This window comes from Temnothorax longispinosus, chromosome 8, assembly GCF_030848805.1.
Source record: "Temnothorax longispinosus isolate EJ_2023e chromosome 8, Tlon_JGU_v1, whole genome shotgun sequence".
NCBI lineage: Eukaryota > Metazoa > Arthropoda > Insecta > Hymenoptera > Formicidae > Temnothorax > Temnothorax longispinosus.
This window is the reverse complement of record NC_092365.1, coordinates 4,289,716-4,311,873: the sequence shown is the minus strand read 5'-3', so window position 1 is coordinate 4,311,873 and position 22,158 is coordinate 4,289,716. Positions and strand designations below refer to the sequence as shown.

The following is a 22,158-nucleotide window of genomic DNA, read 5'->3' as shown; positions in this document are numbered from 1 at the left end:
AAATTATATAACGATATTGGTTTTGAAAGCAAAAAGATACGTTAACAAAAATAGGGATAAAAATAGGAAATATATTCACAGCGTCATAATCTAGAAAAATTTATGAATAATATGAATAATAAAATATTTAATAGTTTTATCTCGGATAAAGCTCATCTCGACAAAGGAGCGGCGGAAAAGCAACCGCGATTAGAGCAAGCGGGGCGCGAGAATGGAACGCTTTTGTAATCCTTGTAAATATGACGCGCTTTACATTAATTTATGAACGAGGCGACCAGCCGAGTAACGTCGAGCCGAGGCGTCGTTACGATGATATACGCTTACTAGGGGTGTTATTTGGATTTCATTACATGCACCGACAAACGCCACCACCCGCCCCTGGCTCACCCCCGTCGCGCAAATCACGCGTCTCGACATGTACGCTGAGCAATTCGGAGCGCACGAGATAATAACGCGACGCAGATAGTTTTTTCGTGAGCAAGCGAAAATATATAAATTCGTCGCGCTGATTGATTTCGACGCGCCCGGAAATCTGTTAATCGGTCACACCGCGCAATTTCCGCCGCCGAGAGTGAATCCGCAATTTTTTCGACACGATAAATACTTGATGCTCGCGACGGCAGCCAATCGCGCCAATACGAAGGTAATACGGTTCGGCTCGATTCGGCCACTAGAAATTCAACCTGTTAATTGCACGAATTTTTCTTTTTTTTCCCCCCCGGAAAAACTATGCGATCGGTATATAGAGAGATGGGAAAAGGCACGCGCCCGATCGCGCAGCGAGAGAGGGCTAAGGGTCGATATTTTTTATTGTCGCTTAAATCCCCTTATCAACGGCCGACAGACAACGAGATAAAAAGGGTATAAAGCCTCGGACTTAATGATAGCTGTCTGACGGTAGATTACTTTTACTACTGCCGCTCGTTCTCACCACCGCGATTGGACGATCTTCTCGACTCCGGTGGTTTCCTCCAGACCGTCTGGCGATTCTAAAAAGCAGATGCAGCCGCGGTTCCTCCTTCCTGTCTTTCTCTTTCTTCCTCTCTCCTTTTCCTCCCTTTCTCTCTCTCTCTCTTTTCTTTCTTTCTTTCTTTCTTCCTCGTTCCCCCGCTCGCTCTCCCCACGCTCGCACTTTTTTCTTTTTATTGTGTACCTCGTCTTTCTTTCTCGCTCGTTCCCGTATCTCTCGAAGAGTTTCTTCTCGTTCTCATTCTTCCCGTATGATCGTGTCTCCCTCTATTTCTTCCTCACGCTCTCGCTCGCTCTGCGCGGACGCTATTGGGGTTTACGGTTACGGTTAAGTAGAGGGCAAAGAGATCGTATCGTTTTCCGAACGATTTGGCTAATCGAGTGCCGGTGGCTCGAGATCTCCCTTTCCGCCCGCCGATCCCTCGTCGCCGATCGTAACTACGTACATCCAAAGTGATGTTGGGAAACTCCATGACCGAGTATTTAAACCGCGATCGCGCAACCGGTACTTGGCGAAATCTGGCGACTGGTCATTTCCCTTAGAACGGCAACGCTTATGGCGGCGCAATGGCGAGTTTGCATATATATTTGGATCGGTTAACAAAGACGCGATGATAATGCTAATAATACCAGCGAAATAATACAAGTATGAAAGCAATCGGATATATATGCAAAGTTTATTCACTCGTCCACTGTCGTGATTGTCTATACGGAATAATAATTTAATTTTGTCACCAATATTCGTCGCACATTTTTATATTGGAAAATAATAAATTTATCTTCATTCATGTGAAGGATTAAAATATAAAATAATTGAAATGTATGTTTGACATTTACGATTTATTTAATCATAAAAGCATTATTGGCATGTAGGAATTTGAACTCGGATATCTGTACCTACTTATAGTAACTTTCTAAACTGACAAAATATAAATAAAAGATCCCCTACAATTTAAGACGAAAATTGGTTTTATTTTAAAAGTATTACTGTAAGAATCTCGATTATCTGAGTACGATTTTATCCTATTCATGCGAAATTGATATGACTTTGAGTTTCTCCTAAAATATGTACCTATAAAGTCAAGATCAAATTTCAATTAGATATCGCTATATTTGCGATAATAAAGTTTATCTCTGTCCGCTTGTTCAGCTTTTCATATTTCGTTTAATGGGGGAAATTGTCCTTATCGTTTCGCCGCGTATCAAATTGCCGCGCCACATTCGGCAAATGTTCGGACTCGGTCAGCGCGCAATGTCCGGTCAGGAAAAAAAAACCCGAATGAAATGGTATCCTGGATCGAAAGTTAAACCAGTTCGGGCAGACCGTGTATCTGGACTAGCGTCCTTCTTTTCCCTACAATTGTAATAATAAAGTGGACAGAGCGTGGCGATTGCTTTCGACCCAGCGGCCAATCATCGGAAACCAATGTGGGACGGTAACACGAAGAACGAGCTGTTTTATCGCAACGGTATTTTAAGGAAAGTATTCAACGACGATGGAGAGGACGACGATCGGGAGATTTGCCAAACGAGGTCTCTGTTTCAAACTCTGTTTCACGTTGCAATTTACGGCCTTTCCGCGGATACGCGAGGGCATGCTCTGCTAAGCGATATTAAAATGCGTCGCATTCGTGTTGATATGAGGAATGTGATTGGCAGTCTTTGTTACGTCGAACTATGCTCATATCATGGACAAAAGATTAAAGAGCGATGCACAATCCATTTTCGTGCGCATATTGACGCGCGCGAGTAGACTCTACACGAATTTCATTCTCAACTACTACGTTTATAAAGATGGAAAATATTTTTACGAAAAAACGCGGCTTTAGTTTCAATTTTTTCTACTTTTTCTAATTTTCCCGAAAACTCTCTTTTACAGATACATCCGTATATTTTCTTCATTAAGTAAAACTTAAGATTATCTTGGAAAGAAATATAGGCATTTTCACCCTTTCGATCAGACATACATCCTTTAGCACCGTCGAGGGCAAGGTTCGATCGCAATTATACGCGGTAAGATTGTTTCATAAACGCCAAATTGCACTCGAGATAAGTCCCAGGTGGGAGACTACCCAAAGTTTACGAGATGAATGCAAACGCGCAATGTGTCTACTTTATAGTGCGTTTCTCTTTTTCTCTCGACCCTGGCCGTCCACTCTTCTTCGCTCGATACACCCTGTGGGTGGTCGATGAACGAGACGGAAACAAAGAATGAAAAGGGGAGAAAGAGAGATACCAAGCTAAAATAAAATTCTGCTTACGCCACTGTTTCGGATATTACAGCAGATATTTCAAACGTACGGGCACAATGGATCACCGCGCGTAACTCGCACGTAGCTCATCGCATTTATAATTCAAACGTCTGAAGTGGCAATAATGGCGGGCGCGCCGTCGATACTTAATACCGCCACGCTGAAACTCAACGCAGTAATGGAGTATATTATTTTATTTTACGAGCACGACGGCGCGTTCCCTCGATCTCGAAGATATCGATATTGCGCGGCTTCCCGACGTGCGGTCCCGATTTTAATAAATTCCGGCTTTGCCTGCGACGATACAGCGCGCCCGCGGGAAGCATCTTAAACTCGGTTTAATGCTGGCTGTACTATCACCCCCCCTATCTTAATATCGACGATAATTTCCACGCGTAATTTAATGCTTGTTTTTTTCCTTAGAAAACGTATTCCGATATAAATCGGAAATTCAATTGACAGATCGTTACAGGAATTGTATTGTATTTTGGCGACTGGCAAAATAGAATTTATTGGAAACAGAAAGCCTGAATCAGCTGTCAATTTGATAGAAAATAGAATGGGTGTACAAGAGTGCAATAAATCGTGGCGAGGCCACTGCTCTATTTTTATTGAACGTTATAGCCGCAGCCTAGAAAGTTTCGACGGTTCGCCCCCACTGTCCTGACAGTCATTTCCTTTTCTTTCAGGAAGGTATCGGCTCCCTAAAAGTGGTGCCTGGGGGAATCGAGCTAAGAGGTCAAGCTGCCGTGTTAGACGCCCTCGTGGCCTCCAGCCTGAGATCTCGGAGGGGCAAAAACTTAGTGCTGGAATCATGGAGTAATTTTACGGCCTCGGCGAGATCTCACGATGGTCGGCTTCTCGCGCGATTAACAGTTGGTAAGTTATATTAATGGTCGCATACAGCAGCCTGCATTTTTCATACAGCCCGATGTCGAGAGGTAATTTTAATTTCCCAAGGAGAGAAATAAAATTATGTAAACGGCCTAATTTAAAACCATACACGTACAACGAAAATCTATCTTCATGAAAAATATTCTAAATTGAATTACATGTATATAATAATATAAAATTTGTTGTGTTATATAATTACTAATATATTTCAGATTTAAAATCATTGAGAATATCCGATTAAATTTTGCTTTCAGGGGAGGATCGCGTCGACTGTGTGTCCAGAGGTTTTCGAATAACCGATCCACGAGGGGGAGTGCTCTTTTCCGCGGACAAGGAACAGGTTATCGTGGGAGCGGAAATGTTAAGGGTGACCGGCGACGGTGGTGCCGTTTTTCAAGGGAGCGTGCAGACTCCGCTGGTCAGAGGCGAATCGGGACGTGGTCTTAAGTAAATATATTACAAATATTTTAACAGCGTATTACGCATACAGGATATTTAATTTTGTGCAATCGAGAAAGCGTCGTGAGATAGATTTCCCCATACGAACTATCCAATTATCCTGATATTGTTATCTACAAATAGACGATTTCTCGATATTGTTTCCAAATATCATGCATTATTTGCCTTCATTAATGTTCGTATCAACAATTTCATTGAAATTCAATATAAACGCCCGTACACATAATTATATCATGCAGCAAGTAGTAATTACACGAATATACAGTCAGATGAATCGAATCGTGTAGCAACCGTATTATCGTTCAAATCGAGCAGTTGCAAAAATAATTTGTTAAACTCGGATATGATCATCAATCAGTAATCAGTTTTTTTGGCAAATTCCGCGAGATACGTGAAGTTTATAGGTCGAGGATAAAAGCGCATTTATATTTAGGAAGTAGTCCATCTCGGCAGACAAACTAATAATAAAGACGCCGAGTAAATGGGATCAATCGATCGTCCTCGATCGTACGACCGAATAATATTGCGTTGCAACGGTGTTTCGTTTCTTCGCGAACAAGTCATTTCGGAAACGTCAACTCCCTCTCAGCCGCACCTTCAATCATCACACTTTCGGCCCGAATAAGTTCATACAATCCCTTAACCCTTCTGCCCCCCCTCCCGTCTTCATCCTCATCTCTCACCGAGCACCTCGGTCTATTACGACGAGAAATCGTAGTCCGCGAATGGGGTTGGAAAGATAGCAAAGAGGGGGACAAAACGGAGTTGTACCGCCGCCGCACCGCGGTTATTGATAGCGCCGGGCAATTTACAGACGGATTTACGATTACAATAAAACTTTGCTCGCGCGGAAAATTATATTCATAGGATTGGATTTGCGCCAGATATGAAATACCGCGGATCCTACGAGTTCACCAAGAGGTAGGATGAACAGAGACAGAAATCGAACCGCGGTAAGGTGACTGTGTATGTGTTATGTGTGTGTGTGTGTGTGCGGGGGAGGAGGAGGGGGATAAGGTGGCGGAGTAGAGCGGTAAAAGAGCAGCTTCGCGGAGAACCGGGAGGAGACGAACGAGCGCGTGGACCATCTCCTCCGCACGGAGAATCGATTATTGCTCGAGTTCGACTAGTTCGACTTCGGGGCCGCGAGAGTCAATACAGATATTACTCTGTTGCCGGAATACTTGGATATAATACGACGGTTTACGGGCATACGGAGATTTACGGTGTAATCCACGTCATTGTTGGAACGTAATGCACTGAAATTGAGATACACAAGTCCGACACCATCGCTCATCGGACAATGATTGTATAGCTATCTATAGCATCCGTGTTTTATTTTAAATTTCAGAGTTAAAAAAAAGTGTCGCATTATTTGTACAACTTTGCACACTTTTCATTAAAAAAATTAATAAGAAACTAACGAGATAGTTATATCGACATATTATAAAAATTTATATACATGTCAAAAATATTTTCTATATATTCTTGATATATACATATATACACCATTATTACATATATTACCCCAAGACATTATCATATAGTTATCTTTTTATATAATACGTTACAATTATTAAAATATTCAAAATTAAAATTAATTTAAATTACATTTTATTATTAAAATATTCTAATATCACTGAGATATGTACTCAGATAAATTCTGATAAAATCTGATGTATAAAAATTTTTTCTATTTCACGGCGAAATATTTATCGAATTTTATGTCATTTTTCTTTCAAATAATATAGAATTAAATTATCAATAAATGGATGGGTTATAAAATATTAAAATAAAATTAAGACATTGTAAAAATAAATATAATTGATAAGCACCGCATTTTTAACATTTTAAGTAAAATATATATTACATAATCAAATATTTTTTGTTTTTCTTTTATTTACTTTATTTATAATGTAATCAAAAAAATTTCTCTGTGAATATGGCTTTCTTATACTTATGAAAGAGAAAAAAATTAAATATATGTGTCAAATCTCTCTCTTAACTAAACAATACTTACATTTTTCTGTATATATGCACATAAATATCTTTTTCCGAACTTTATCATCTATCATGCATCCTCAATAACGTACGAACACTCTGAAGGGAAGATAACTAAATGTGAAAATTTTATATCTCTTTAAAATTCACCAATATTTATTATAACTTTTATAGCTTTAAAATTTATCAATATTTGTTATAATTATTATATAGCTTTATTTAATCTCTTTCTGCTTTCCTTTCTCTCATTATTTATTTAAACAATTAATTAAATAATTTAAATATATAATGCATTTAAAGTAATCTTAAAAATATTATTATAATATATTTAATTTTTATGGTATTCTCAATTCTTGAAAATCCTATCTGTTATAAAATACTCTGCAAAATGTATAAGAGTGATAATGCTTTTACTAGATTTTTTGATAATAATTTCTCCTTTAAAAAAGAAAAAGTCAATCATCGCTTAATTTTTACCGAGCTTTCTTTATTTGCGAAATATTTCCTATTACTGCTTTTATTCATACTTGCGAGTTTCACAAATTTTAAACGATTGATGGATCTCGCAATATATATATTTTTAAATAAAACATTATAACGTGTGTCAATAAATAAATACGTCCTATATTGATATAAACTCCGTAATATAACGAAATAACATATATAGTAGCTCTATTTCGTAACGTGCTCTGTATCTGTACAAATGCATCTTCGTATTTAAAGTAAATTGATAACAATAAATATCCAGGATTCAATATTGATTTTAATCTGTTTAAACCCATCCATTTTAAAACAACGGATCTATGAAAAGTAAATTTGATAAATTACATAAATCTAAATGCATTATATTATATCTATATAATGTATATTATACCTATATCCTATATCTCGTACAATTTTCACAGATCCGTTATCTTGATGTAAAATAAAAGAATTTACTTACAAGCACGATGCGCAACAGCGGAGTTATAACTGCATTGTAGCTACGCTGATCTGTAAAATAAAAAAATATCCAAGTTATTGCAAGTGTTCAAAATAATTGTTATTTTAACAAAGAGATTATTATTATACGTATTAAATTTGTATGTTTATTTATTTCTAAATAGATCTTTATTAAAATAATTATGTAATTTACATATAAAAAGTTATTTTTAATTATAAATTAAAAAATTTATGTCTTATATAAATATAAGAATCGGATTAATTTTAATATTTAAAACATTCAATAAAATATGATATTCAAGATATTTCAATGAAAATGAATGATTAATTCCATGCAAGAGAGTATCAGATGTTAAATAAAATAAAATATTACTCACCTCACAGGTGCTCCGCCGTTGCCCGATGCCTTCCCGGGCCTCCTCCTCCTCTCAAAATCCTTTGAATCCCATCCTCTAATTGTCGAGTGCCTCTTCAGATTTTCACTTACGAAATACTCACTCGCGAGCACACAGTTAAATTATACGATCGCGTTCGAATTAATTACCAGCGTACTACGATCGCGATACTTTGCACGGCACTCCTGAAATTAAAATGTGATTAATTAAGATACGATAAACGTGATTTGTCGCGACTTATTGACTTTTTGCAAATTCATTAGAAATACGTCAGCTCAAACGAGGTCAAATATCAATAGGCTTTAAAAATCTCCGTTAAATTTAAAAAATCCTCGTTCTTCCCTCTCGCACCCTCGCGCCTTTTCAAGCCGATGTTCGCACAGTATCGACTCGCGGAAGTAAGGTTAATGGTCGCGCGGCGCTTCGCACGGCACTACGGCACCGACGTTCGTCACACGCACGCTTTTATGTCGCGACGGAAAAGCAACGCGGACAGATTATCGTACGTAGAAATTACCTCGTTATCGTCCACGTCTTCACACAGTCCACACGTACTCGAGATGTCTCGTGAATTCGCACGGTACGCAGTCGGCGGCGTCAGTCGGCGGCATCAGGAATCCGCAATGACGCAGGCAATGACGGAGAGACGGGGGGTGCGTTTGAAAATTGCGCGGCCAACTTCACGTGGTAGCCGCCGCGCCGCGGCGACGCTACACCTGTTGCTCCCGGCTTCAATTCAGAAAATTGCCGTGACGGATAAATGATACGCACACGCACTTCAGAGCGACGACTAATGTCACGGCGAAAGGGACACGCGAAATACGAGTCGAGAATAAATCGCGCTGCGCGAGATTCGGAAATACGATCGTCGCTTCGCCGCGAAGGATATCTCGCCCTGGGCGAACGAACCTAGCGTTCGAGCATACCTCGCGCGATGCGCGATCTCGGAGATCACTGGCACACCGCGAGTTCGTGCCGCGCAAGATAACGAATCTGAGAGAGAACACGCGGGTCTATTCGTTGGTCTACGTGCGTCTCTAATTACGGACCGCGTACTCACCGAGTGAACGCGTCGCGACGTTCACGCAGCTCGGGAGCGATCCGTTACGCGCCCACGTCGTTTCACCGCCGGCCGGACAAGGAGGAGGGGGGGAGCGGCACTTCACTTCCGATATCGCGCGATCGATACTACGCGAGTCAAGTTCACACTTAATCAAAACGCGACGGACCGTCTGAAAATATAAAATCGGCGCGCAGCGCTGCAAATACGCGCGATACATTTCGCACTCGTAAATCCCGTCGAATATATGCGATATTAATGGACAGTCGATATATCACTGGCTCTTCCCACTGCTTTAAATCGCGTTATCCGGCAATTCGATAAATCTGAATTCACGCACCACATTTGCACTATATCGCGATTTCGATCCGAAAATCACAGCGAAACGTAGCGGAGCTCGATGCTGGATTCGTCCTGTATTCTCACTTGATCGTTAACGAGGATAACCGTCGGCCGAAACGTCGCCACGAGACGATAATTTGCACTTTTCAACCGCCGCCGTCGTTTCGATGCTCCTACTTCGGATGAACGAGTCGAGCGCGCGATCGCATACCTGCGTATATTCATTTTCCACTTGAATCTTGAAATCCTTGAACGGCGATACCAAAAATTACTATAGAATCGGAGTCGTGGCTCTTCGACAACACGAGTGGCGGGGATGGATGGAGCGGAGGTAGTAATTAAGCACGTCGCACGGCGCAGCGTGCCTAGGTCACATATGTATGTGCCTAGGCCTAGGCAGCCTACCTGAGCCTACCCCCACTCTATTCCCGCCGCTTGTGACGCTCGTGTTGACGAACGGGCCCGTGCGCCCCACGCCCCGCGCCCCACGATCTCTTCTATCACTATCCAGTCAGTAAACTGCTGGCGCTTCGAGCTTCGACACGTTCGCGAGTTGCAAATCGTTGCGTTATTTGGCCGTATTGTCCTCTGTAAAGAGACAGAAACCAGTAACCAAAGAGGAAGGAAGGCAAATCGCTATCATTGATCAATACGCGTTCATAGAAGAATCTTGTCGCATATAACGTGACACACGGAGCGACTCCGCGTGTGTGTCGTTCAGCAGACCAATACTTTTAGAACCAACCAATCAACGCAGAGTGTTGATAAGACGAACAGTTATGTCTGTTGAACACGGCCATTGTCTTCCCGCTCGAATCTCACCGCGCGAAAGACAACGAAAGACTTTATAATTTTTACATACACAAACAGCGTGTCGTATATACATAATAATGCCGCGAAATACTTATCGCGCCGTATGATAAATATATATACACAGAATATTCAGCGACTCGTTTTTCAAATTCCTTTCGACGAACGGGCTATTGTCGCATTTTATATTTTGCCTTGTAGATTCTTTAGCGTCACTTAAGATAGTAATGATAGCAATGAATGACTGAGAGCGTTTTGGAAACTTAACGGTGTACTATTTTATTTGTCGCGCGATACCTAAATTTTTGAAACGTGTTGATTTGTTGCAGGATAGAAAAGTTCTCGAGTCTCTCTAAGAAATTTTTTATTTTGTAACCGATCAATACGCTTAAAAAATTTGTCATATGACATATGAAATATTACCATAATACTGAAAATTTAGATACTGTTATTTGAATATCGTGTACTTTGATTTTGTATGAACTTATTGTCTCACTTGTCAAATATAAGTAGTATATGTATTTAAATCTCGGCATTTAAATATTTAAAGCTCGCCATATTCCAATTTAATTATTAACGAAATGATCATCGCCGTAATAATCGGAATAACAATCATTTATATTTTTCATCCTTTAATACTTTGATTCTCGTATTGCACATGTAATAATTAAATCGTGCTGCAAAATATTCTTTGATAAATTGCTGCGAATCTTTTTTGATAAATAACACCATCCCTCCGATGTATTCATCAAGTCGTAAATCACGCAAGTCAATTAATCACGCGCACTGATAATTGCTGATAATTCGTGGGGAATAATCGTGTTTCGAAGGGCGACACACGATCGACTATACAGTTCACTGCTTTGGAAGTCTAATAATGATATTGTTACTTGAATCCTATATATACTCGACGAATGTGCCGTGCAGTTTATTAATTAATATCGTTTAGTTTACATATTATAAGAGACGCGATAACGTGTACCTATATAAAGTTTTTTTTATTTCTCGCGCTTCACAACAAATTCTTTAATCAACATTTGGCGAAAACATCGAAGGAAATCGTCATTTATCGCTTAACTTTCCAATCTTTAGCATATCGTATATCTCTGTAATTAAGTTGCAAATTAAAATTCTGTTAAAGTAAATTCCATCTGAGAAATTAATTGAAGAGCTAACTTCTTGAAACTTAAAGAAGGAAAATGTTTGCGGAAAGGCCTCCTGCTTCAATCTGCTTGTACCTCGAAAATTGCTAGAGCCTCGACAATTTCGCTAAGGAAAAATCGTCTTCAGGTGGATTAAAGAATTTCTCGTTAAAATATAAGGCGCGAGAGAAGTGGAATATTTTATATGTAGCGCATATGAATCTATTTAAAAAGTATCCGGTTTTTGTTTTTATAATTTTTACTTATAACTTATTTAGCCCTATATCCTACGAAATATGTTCCTTTTCGGTTGATACATCACTCTAAACGCCGCCGTTTCCATTTCTGAGCAGTTCTAGTACGCTTTCTTCGTGATCGCGCGTAAGTCCGTTTGCGAATTTTTCTTGATATTTTTAATTGTGTCGAATATTCGGTCTTTTATCGTAAATTTGAACTTAAAAAAAAAGGAAAAAATCCGCAAGGATCCAAAAGTAAACCTCCAAAAATGATAAAAACAAAGGTGGGGAACTTTTTGAACACAAATCTCATATATTTAAATCAAATTGTACTGTGCAGGCTCGAATCGGCGACGAGGTCCTTGAAGATAAACGCTCCTCAGCGGGTGGTGATCGAGTCCTGGGCGAGCGAGATTTCAGCCTCCTGCCTGACGGATTTAAAACTACAGAGCGTTCACGGAGCCATCCGGCTTGACGCCAAGTCCGTCTACATAAAGGGCTTGAAAACGGCGATTCCGCTGCAAGGGCACTCGTCCAGGGAGCAACAGCAGCAGCAGCAGCAGCAGCAGCAACAGCACTCCGGCAGATCTTCGTCTGCTCATCAGAGCCAGAAGGAGACCACCATCTATCAGCTGTGTGCGTGCGCGAGCGGCAAACTCTTCCTCGCCAGGTCGGATGGCAGTTGTCAGGCCGACAAGTCGATTTGCTAATACAATTACGCGGTGGTGTATTGCGAAATCACAGACGATTCATTAGGAATCATTGCGAACTACGTGACTCAGTGATGTGTTAGCGAGAAAAAAAAGAAAGCGAGAGAGAAAGAGAGCGGAAAATGCACTGCGATCGGCCATCAGCGCGATCGGGGACGAGGCCTTCATTGGAACACTGCAAATGATATCAAACGAATCTGTCGCGCCAAACGGGCGAAAGAAAACCCCCGAAGTGCAACGTGTCAGCGGAGAAAGAGTTAGAGAGAGAGAAAGAGAGAGAAAGAGAGAACTCGGTAAACGCCGAGTATGATATAGTTGAAGCTAATTAATTATTCCCAGCACGCGCTATTTTTCGATGAACGCGGCGTATGCACGATACGCCTTCAAGTGCCGGGCGCCCTTCGAGAATCTCTGGTTTACTTAGGGCCTAATCTGACGACCTGACGAGCGGCGTCGCGACCCCCTCCCCCAAAGTGCATACGTGTCAATTAAATGGAATTGCATCGAGCGCTTTTCCTTTTTTTTCCCCTCCTTTTCTTTCCTCCCCGTATTTTACAGTTCAACGTCAGTCACGTTTAATTGAGTCGTCGTATAAGGGCACAATCGGGCGTTGTTGCGGCTTCAATCCCGCGCTTAAGGCACACGTCAATCTTCCCTAGTCACGGTGTTTCACGGGCACGACCCAATCTTCGTTCCGTGAAATATTCGACCGATCCGGCGCGACGCACGGCGAGACGCGCGAATAAACGCGTCGGACGTTTTCCCTCGAAGCGGGGAACGCACCCGTCGCGCGGACACAAAGGGAATTCTCGCGAGGCCTTGACCGGAAAGATTCTCTCGAATTCGCGGGTATTCGAGAAATTCTCTCTGAGGACTCTAAGGAATATTCTTCCGAGCGGCATTCACCAAGGGGGGGCTTCCCTTTAACTTTTTCTCGCGCCAGCGCCGTCGGTCAATGCGATACGCGAAAAGGAAAGCGCGAGATTCTCGCCCAAAAGCCGCCGTCTTGCATTGTAAAAGAAGACGTCTCGCGACGCGACATTTCCTCCGTCGTTTCGCGGTGCACTCGCTCGCCTCGGCGTCCTGGATTCGGCTCCAACTTGTATATTTCCTCCTCCGGCGGGGCGACATTTGTCGGGGGAGAGCCTTCGAGATATCGGGGATCCGGAAGAAATCAGATCCCCGTGATATCGCGGATAGAACGTGTATAACTATGTGTACGTATAGCCGAACGTTAACGCGAGATGCTCGGACTGAATTCTCGTCTCACGTCGTCGTTAAAAGTACGCGACCGCGAGGTCCTTAAAAGTTCGGCGCAATCTTTAAAAAGAGAAAGATATGAAATTAGGTGGCTGCGTGCTCTCTGGATGCGATGCTGAAGACGACAGATGAAGATGGGAATTCGGATTCCGCTTTGTATCGCTGGGGCGAGACGCGCTTATCGCCGTTAGACAGTGCCCGATAAAATCGAATCGACGAACTCCCCCACGAGATCATCCCTCTTTCGTTCCCGTCCTTTCGTATAGCACTTCCGTCATCTCCTTGCGCGTTCGATACTTTGTATTCTGTGTACCGGTTGTACGCCTCGCGCGGCGAAACCACTTGTAGGCAAATTGTTCGTAGCTCTCCCTGCTCTCCACAAGCCCGCGCTCTCGCACGGTGCTGATGGCGCGAGGGGCATGCACCCTTTCAGGGAGACTATTCCTCGCGAATCGCTTGTTTCTAACGCGGTGTCATGTTTAACCCGTGCTCCGATACAAAGTAGAAGCGTTGTTGTAAGTAGAGCGACGACTGCATCGGGCTGCGCGTGCCGCCGGAAAAGGCGAGAGAAAGTTAGAGAGAAAGAGAGTATATATGTGCGTGCGTGCGTGTGTATATGTACATGAGAGACTGTGAACGGTAGTTTGACGCAACAGGATCGGATCGCGATCCAGCTTGTACGCTGTACATCGGCCATGTCCATTTATTTATGTATGTGGCAATAAAGTCGTTATTGTTACTATTATTATTAATTGTCGTAGTCTATATTATTGAACGTTGTCAATATTATTATTATTACGTAATTTTATTTAATTACGACATTATTGTTCCGTAGAAATCCCATAGATCCATCCTCTTACGACCGTTGGATATATTATTCGTCCAAATTTTTCGTTATTGGTCCATTAGCCTTACCATTCTTCCAGCTGGATGCGCTGCCTTCCCTCTAAGGGTGCAGCTTTCAACGTTACAGGTAGGTTTGTTATTTCCGTAACATAAAACACCCACAAATAACCAAATGATATATGCATACACATCCGTATTCAATAGGTAGACCGCGTTCTACAGTTTCCACCAATTATAACTCATGTAACTAACAACTGCCGCAAGGGCTTTGTTTCGCTCGACAATAGCGAAAACTTTCGTAACAAAATTACAATTAAAAATTTAAAATCGACTTCAATTCAGAAATACAAACGACCCGTCCGATCACGCTTGTTTGTTTGTGAAAACACGCGGGCGTTGAAATTTTCAGAGCCGCGGCTGTAAAATTCAGCTATCTCCCCCTCGCGCTATTAAAACGCGGTCGTGCAACGGCTCGGCAGCGGCAGCAACGGCGGTGTGAAAGGAAAATAGAAATTTAAATTAGAGAATAATCTCAAGACTAGTTCGAACAGCCCGCTGCATAATATACTATATGTCAAGCGGGCTGACAGGTAACAGAGGCAATCTCATCTAGTACCCTCTTAAACAGCTCTGACGGCAAGGTAATTTTCTTGGAATTCGGGATTAAAATTGCATCCAGCGGCGACGGGGAGGTGGATAAAGTGCATAGCCAAGTAGAGAGAGAGAGGTATTCCGGCAAGGGTTCGAGGGTTGAAGCGATTTAACATAGGAACGCCGCGGGCCAATGAGCTGGTGTAAATTAGCAGCGACAGTCGGGAAAAAATACCTTTGATATACCGCGTTGGTTTCCTTAAGACGCGCGAAGTGCAAGGAAGAAGTAAAGTAAAAGTGGATTGAACGCGATGGATCAATTGAAAAAAACGTAATTGTTTTTGTAAAATTATAATGCAACTGTGGACGTGCTAACTTTTCGTGCTACGTTATTATTGAATTATTTCACGTTTTTTCGAATTGATAGAAGTTTCTACAGCAAAATTGATAAATTAATTAATTGTGCATAAAAATCAATTTTAAATAAAACATGTATTGATTACGTATATGTCAATAAATAAATCGAAAATTTATGGCGACTTGAGGAGAGTGTACTATAGACTACTTCTCGGGAGAGAGAAATATATATAATCATTCATGGATATCCAAGTATATCCACCGTACCGTCCAGACGAGAGTTCTTGTTCATTCATTATACAGAAGGTACCTGGGCGAAGTACTTATCTAAGTGACTGCTACCGCCGGTACTCGTAGCGTGTATACGTACTCGAGGAGCTTGAACGCGTATACGATGTGCGATGCAGGTACACGCCAACCACGCGGGAACGATGGTGTTAGTGGCGGTGATCCTAAATGCAGGATGGTTTCTGTGAACCGTGAAATTGTTGTGCGGGGCACGAGGCGCGTCCGATAAAGCTTTAAATACGAATTAGTATAGCACACGCGGCGCGGGCGTGCAGACCGACCACCGGCGCGCATATACATACATAAACGCGATCGCATATCTCTCTCGTCGGATGCAAAACAACCTGCGGCATTTTGGTGATGTCGAACAACGCGACTCGTAATATTCGCATCGCGAACGATATTTTTCTCTTGGGGCATGTCGTCTCGAAGACTCGACTTACGCTTTCGAAACGACTGGCATTGTCGCAAACTTATCAATATGTTGGCGGAATGTCGCGGTAAGATGTGTCCTCGTATTATGTGCAGATAGTTCCGAGAAGATACACGCACGCGTGGAGATCGACGGATCGCGATCCATCATGCAATTTCCTCTGTGCTGAGTCTGGGCTTATTATGTCGCGTCTCCGTAGCGCAGATCCGTGTCGGGTCAAACGTAATAAACTCGCGAGCGCGCAATTCCGAAGTGGAGGTATGTACATAACGTCGGCGGCCGTAAATCTAATGATTTACACCGGCGGGAGGAAGACAAACGAATGGATCCACCTCGGCGCGAGTACGGACTTACGGCGCGACTTGAAGTAAACATTCATGAATCTTCGCGGGAATAACTCCGATGGCGTCCGCTTCGACAAGTCCAATCTCCGTGAGCGCGCCGTTAATCCCCTTGCAAGTCGCTCGATCGAGCCTCGCGCAAATTATGTTTCTCTCCGCCAATTACGTTTGCCTTTCGCCTTTCATCTTTAAATCCGCCCTTCATCCCGTTACGTCCGTGTCCATTTTTACGTTGCCTTTGAGCGAACGGCCATTAAAAGAATTGATTGCAAATAATTCAATTCGCAGCAAGGTTTATTATTGACAATTTTAAAAATATGAATGCGCAAGTGATAATAGTTGGTTGACACATTAACGATACAGATATATTTTACGCTATGCTTTTCACCGATTTAAACGTAAGTAGTTAGTTCATTCTATCTCTCAATTGAGAACACGAAATGACAAATAGTTGAATTAATGAATAATGTATTCACCAATTATTAATAATATTTCGCGTATTTCTTCTTTAGTGTACGTTAGGAGGCAAGCAAAATCTCGTGCGATTGTCGAATATACTGAGTATGCAATGTATGCATGTAACCATAATTAATTGATAATAAAAGTCTTATTTTAATAATTTATTAAAATCATAAGAATAATTCTTTTAAGATAAAAAAATTATACATAACATAATAATAATAAATTAATTCGAAGATATGGTAATTGAGAGATGAAAATCAATTTTCAAAACAAAATTGATTTTTGTAATTAATCGACGATCTTTCGCCAAGTAGTCATTCGAGGTAAGTTATCTTGCACTTATTGAAAGCGTTGGAATCTTAGCTATCAAACGATCTTAAAATCACCTTGCTATTATTTTTCTATGTAAAGATATTAGCGATTACCACCATTTCGACTAAAATGTCTGTAAAGATGGAAATCTCGAAACAAAATCAATTTTATTTTCGGAATCAATGATATCTCGTAAATTAATGATCCGAGATAAGCAACTTTTATCTCGTTAGAAGCACTGGGATCTTAGCTTTTCAATGAGCCCAAATTAATCTTGTTATTATTTTTCTGTGCAAATATATTAATGATTATATCGATCTCGTGAGGACAGAATATATACAGAATCCAACTGTGCGCACGTGCATTTTGCGGCGGCAATGCTTATCTTCAAAGTTGCACGTGTACTACATATGTTTCCACATCAGATTTTTTAGGAAGGGATTAGCACATGTCAAATCACGTGCGAAAAAATTCGCACGGTCTTCTTTCATGAATGGTGCGCGCGCGCCGGACTTTTAAAACGCTATAACTCGACAGAAAATCGATGTAACGGCATGTGACAAAAACGGATCTCCTGTGTGTTTCGCGTCCCACAGATGCCTATGTCGAACACGTGAGACTTGCATATGTGTGCAATGGAATAAAAAATATTAGTTATCAGTTATCACCTCTCGCGCAATTAACTAGCTCTTATACGATTAATGATTTGTACGCGTATCGAGGCGATAAATGCTCGTTCAAGCAGAGCATATTTCATTCGTATATCTATTCATTCGTAAAAATCGAAGCGACACACGACGGAAATGTCGAGTTTCAATTACATTGCATATTTTTACACGGTCTTTTGAATTTTAATCAATCGTTAATTCACAATTGAACTAGTAAAGTCTCGCGTACGTCGGATTTGTCGTGTCGCGCGATTGTAATTAACTGTGTTTTCGCGAGTGAGTGTTTGTGTGAGTGCGACAAAAGAATCTCAAAGGAATAGAAGGCGACCTGGAAAGCAACAACGACGAAGAGCATTAATAAAGTGAGTATTTTATTATTTATTATTTTATTGGTTACTTTTAGAAGTTTCAATTGTGTAAAGATACACTATATGCGTTATTTTTTTTTTATTGATGCGCAAAAATTCGGTAGCAGAAAAATCGATCTTTTCACTGTTCTTCTCGCAATTTCGCATAAACTCGTTCGCCGAAAGATAACAAATTTCCCGTTGATTGCGACTTCATCAGCAACAACGTGGAGATTGAACATACTTTAAAGTGACTTTTTAAAGACACGCGGGGAAGAAAATAATCCATTTGGAAATTTTGATCAGAAAAAACTTTTCAGAAGCATAAATGTTTCGCGGCCTATAAGATTATAAAAGCTTCACTTACGCTCATGAATTTATACACACTAATTTCCATTTACATGTTAATTTTTATTTTTGCGTAATCGTTTTTAGGAAAATTTAATGCAAATTTAATAATCACAAACCTTGTGAGGTAAAAATCGTATCATGACAATCTTTCTTCCATACGCAAGCTATGGCTATCACGAAATATTTCTTTCAAGTAAATTGCAACGCTATGCTAACATGACATGATTCTATTACTATGTTATTACGTATATTAGGTATATTATTAAGAGGAAATTATAATTTCCTATTATTTATCACATAGCGTTATTAATATCTTGACATAGTCAATAAATAAGGACTAGCGCCCAGTTAATATTCGAGACCGACGCCGCGACGACGCCGAAACGTCTGATGAGCCGTTTGCACCCACGTCTCGCCGTGTGTGGAGGAGGTGTGTAGAAAGTGGCAGGGAGGCGTACACACGGCGGGGGGGCTAGACGAGGGATGCCGTAATGGCGGCTAAATTCCTGCAACGGCCGGATGCAATTTAATGCCAGTCGTCGTGGCACTATCATCGCCTCGCTGATGCAATATCTTTCGAGTTTCCGGCGTCTAGTTAGTGCGGAACGAGCTGTTGATAAATCTCTCCCACCAACACGCCGTTCCTGCCTCCTACCTACTTACACCCCCTTCATCCAACTATCCGTCCTCGCCCCCGCCGCGCGCGCGGTATGTGGAGGCCATTTCTCCGGGGCGGAATTACATCCCCCAAATTGTAATTTTGTCGGGCACCGCTTTCCAGCAGCACTCGCATTATTTCTCTCTATCCCCTTACGCTCGTACTCCACCTCTCTCGTAAGAGAGAGAGAGAGAGAGAGAGAGAGAGAGAGAGAGAGAGAGAGAGAGAGTTCCTCTTTCCCCTTTTCGTCTCGAGCAGGAGCTAACTTGCCGACGTCATCTTGAACGAGCCGCGTCGTGTTCCTCGTATGGCCATGTGTCTACGAGCGAGCATCGATAGCCGGCTATTGGGTTCAGCGGAATCCGCGAGTTATCAAAATGTGACTTCCGGAGAAATTAGATGCGAATTTTACGCGCGACCTTCAGTCGCTTTAACAAGGCAGGCTGTATAACATTTTAGCGGATATTTTACTCAGTATACTGAGAGGGGAGTTGCTGATAAAAATAAAAATAAGAACGTATCGTTTGAATCGAATGTAACGCCGCGATAGCATCGAATTTAGAGAGAGATATCGCGCGAAACGAATTGAAATGCGGACAAAAATAAAATTCCGAGATATATTTTTCCGCGCCACATTTTTGCTTCTACTAGGAAAATCGCCCGGTACGTCTGTCGAAAAATTTTTTTTCATAAATATCGGCGCAACGATATTTCATTATACCGGTTGGAAAACTTAAAGGGAGATGAATCGTAGCGATGACAATTATCCTCTATAAATACCGTAGATTTCAAGAAGGAGGATGAAGAGAGCGAGACGCACGTCGCGAAACTTTAGAAGGGTCGCAAAATTAAACTGATCTTTAAGCATCAGCGACGAGCGGAACTTTAACGACGTCGTTATGAAATTAATTATTAAAACCGCTCGATAATCGTCGTCGAGTGTAGAAAGTAGCCTTTATCCCTTTTCAGCCGAACTGCCTTCAGAGGTTGCAGGACAAATTGCATCGAATTATCTTGAGAGTGCCACCCATACCACGCCATAGTTCGCTATGCGCCATGTAATTAACATTAAACGAGCCGGTGAGGCCGAGGCTTTCACTTCTGAATTGCAGTTCTCCGTCTGTTTATGCGCCCCTTACAAAATAGAGAACTTTACTAAAAAAAAAAAAAAATAAATAAATAAAACAGTAGAAATAATTAAAAACGCCATGTGCTTTTTGTCCGATTTTTCGGCATGCGGCGCGTTCTTTAGAGATGTAGTAAAAACGTGTGATAAAAAAAGGAAAAAAAATGGAATTACACGTGCATTCGATGAATTGAAATAATAGAATAGAAATAATGCAGGTAAAAACCGTCATTTTCACCGGCACATACCTTTTCATTGCCGAAAGCTTTAATTAATATGAGTGATGGGATTTATAAGAGTAAACACAAAGTTTTTCATTGGTCGATCAATCTGCTATATACTCTCTATTTAAAATATTAGTGTTATTTTTTTTTAAACATAGCCTGTATGCTCTCGACCGATTTATCTTAATTATCGAACAACATTAATTATCGTGTGAAAATTATGAGTCTGGAATCACCGATTGCGTTGAATTAACAAGACGTCTCCTTTCTACAATCGACGCTATATAATTGTACTTTGTACGTCATTAGTTATTTAATCCTGAAATTATAAGATCCGTCTTTCCGTTCGTTGAACTTCACGAACACGATATCGCGAGCATTCGAAATCCAATGAGAAGAGCACTATCCCCGATAAAGAACCACCTCCATTAGTGAAATTGTAAGGCGGTGCGTCGCTTTCGGCATTTCGGGATGATAACGGGAAGACGATACTCGTTTCTTCGAAGTGCGCGAAGTGCGTATAAGCATTCAGGAAGCGAATTTACGACGACTCTTCGTTGCCCGTATCGACGTCTGTATCGAAACTAGATTCGCCTGCACGAACTGCGCGTGCTCTAGCGAAGGTTTTATCGGCGAAGAAGATAGAAGATTGGCCGTACGTTCGGCGTCTTTGCCGGCATGATTGCAAGCTCGCCCGGATAATTAACTAAATTAATTAGGATGGGAAGGGGGAGGAGGCGAGAGCGGATATTTCGCAGGTTGACGGCGAAGACGCGGCCGGACGGGATAGAAGAAGAGGCGAGTCGCGCCTTCGGTGATAAGTTCACTGATAAAGTCTAAACTTCGTGCGAAGCGTGTGCCTCGGCACTATCAATCATGCCTTCTTGCTCCCTCACGAACACCGCTATCTAACATTCGTATACGACCGACGCGGCACGAAAGAACTCGGAAGTCAGGAGCCTCCATCGACATATATAGATATAAAAAGGTTTTATTCGCGATATCAAAAACTTAATTGCTTATTCCAATTGTTATATTTTAAACGCATTATTTAGTCTTGTTTCAATTTTTTTATTTAAATTTCTAAACGTTCTAATGTTTGCGATTTACTCTCGTATTGCGATTTCTAAATTACGCGCGCCAAATACGTTAGGAATATCGTCCGCGCAGTCCGGACGCACCTGCGATAGAAGAGCGAAAATTAATTATACAACATCCGCGTGTTGTAGCGGCGTTCGCAATCGACTGCCACGGCGGTACTTCTGCAGATTGAAAAATTTTTATACTCGAATCGGTATGGTCGCTGACATCCGGATAATTCCCACATCCGCTGTGTCAAGCCGGTTCGTTAAACTTTCCGCCGGAAGATCGAGAGACCGAAGAAACGAAAGCTGATGCGAGAGAGAACATTAGCGACAAATCTGTGAACGTTAATACCGTTATTAGCACTGTCGTTAGACGAGGAAACAAGTAAAAAGAGAGAGGGAGAAAGAGCACGAAAAAGAGAGAAGTGTTGGCAAGGGGAAAGTCGTTGTTATAGAAGAAAGAGAAGGACAGTGATGGAGATGCCGCTCGCTGAAATCGAGCTCGATCTAGCACAATCAATCAAACGAAGGCAAATCGCAGGAAGAAACAGGAGAAAGGGGTGGTGTCCGAAAAGAGAGGAATCACCTTGGAAAGGA

The 22,158-nt window shown here is 41.5% G+C and overlaps 1 protein-coding gene and 1 long non-coding RNA gene across 5 annotated transcripts in view; one reads left to right on the top strand and one right to left on the bottom strand.

The window, feature by feature from the left end:
* The window catches only part of LOC139817578 (uncharacterized), a 185,019-nt gene extending 173,183 nt beyond the window's left edge, over positions 1-11,836 (bottom strand). Inside the window, exons 1-3 of the long non-coding RNA XR_011733274.1 lie at positions 8,430-11,836; positions 7,895-8,097; positions 7,519-7,568 (exon numbers count right to left, since the gene is read on the bottom strand). This is a non-coding gene — a long non-coding RNA (uncharacterized lncRNA). The remainder of the gene's footprint in view (positions 1-7,518; positions 7,569-7,894; positions 8,098-8,429) is intronic.
* Scgdelta (sarcoglycan delta) overlaps positions 1-14,224 on the top strand; it is a 238,950-nt gene extending 224,726 nt beyond the window's left edge. For all 4 annotated transcript variants that reach the window (XM_071785779.1, XM_071785780.1, XM_071785782.1 and 1 more), the window contains 3 exons: positions 3,911-4,100; positions 4,370-4,562; positions 11,843-14,224. In XM_071785779.1, the coding sequence (XP_071641880.1) occupies positions 3,911-4,100; positions 4,370-4,562; positions 11,843-12,212 (753 nt within the window). In that variant the 3' untranslated portion in view covers positions 12,213-14,224. The remainder of the gene's footprint in view (positions 1-3,910; positions 4,101-4,369; positions 4,563-11,842) is intronic.
* Positions 14,225-22,158: the final 7,934 nt, after the last annotated feature.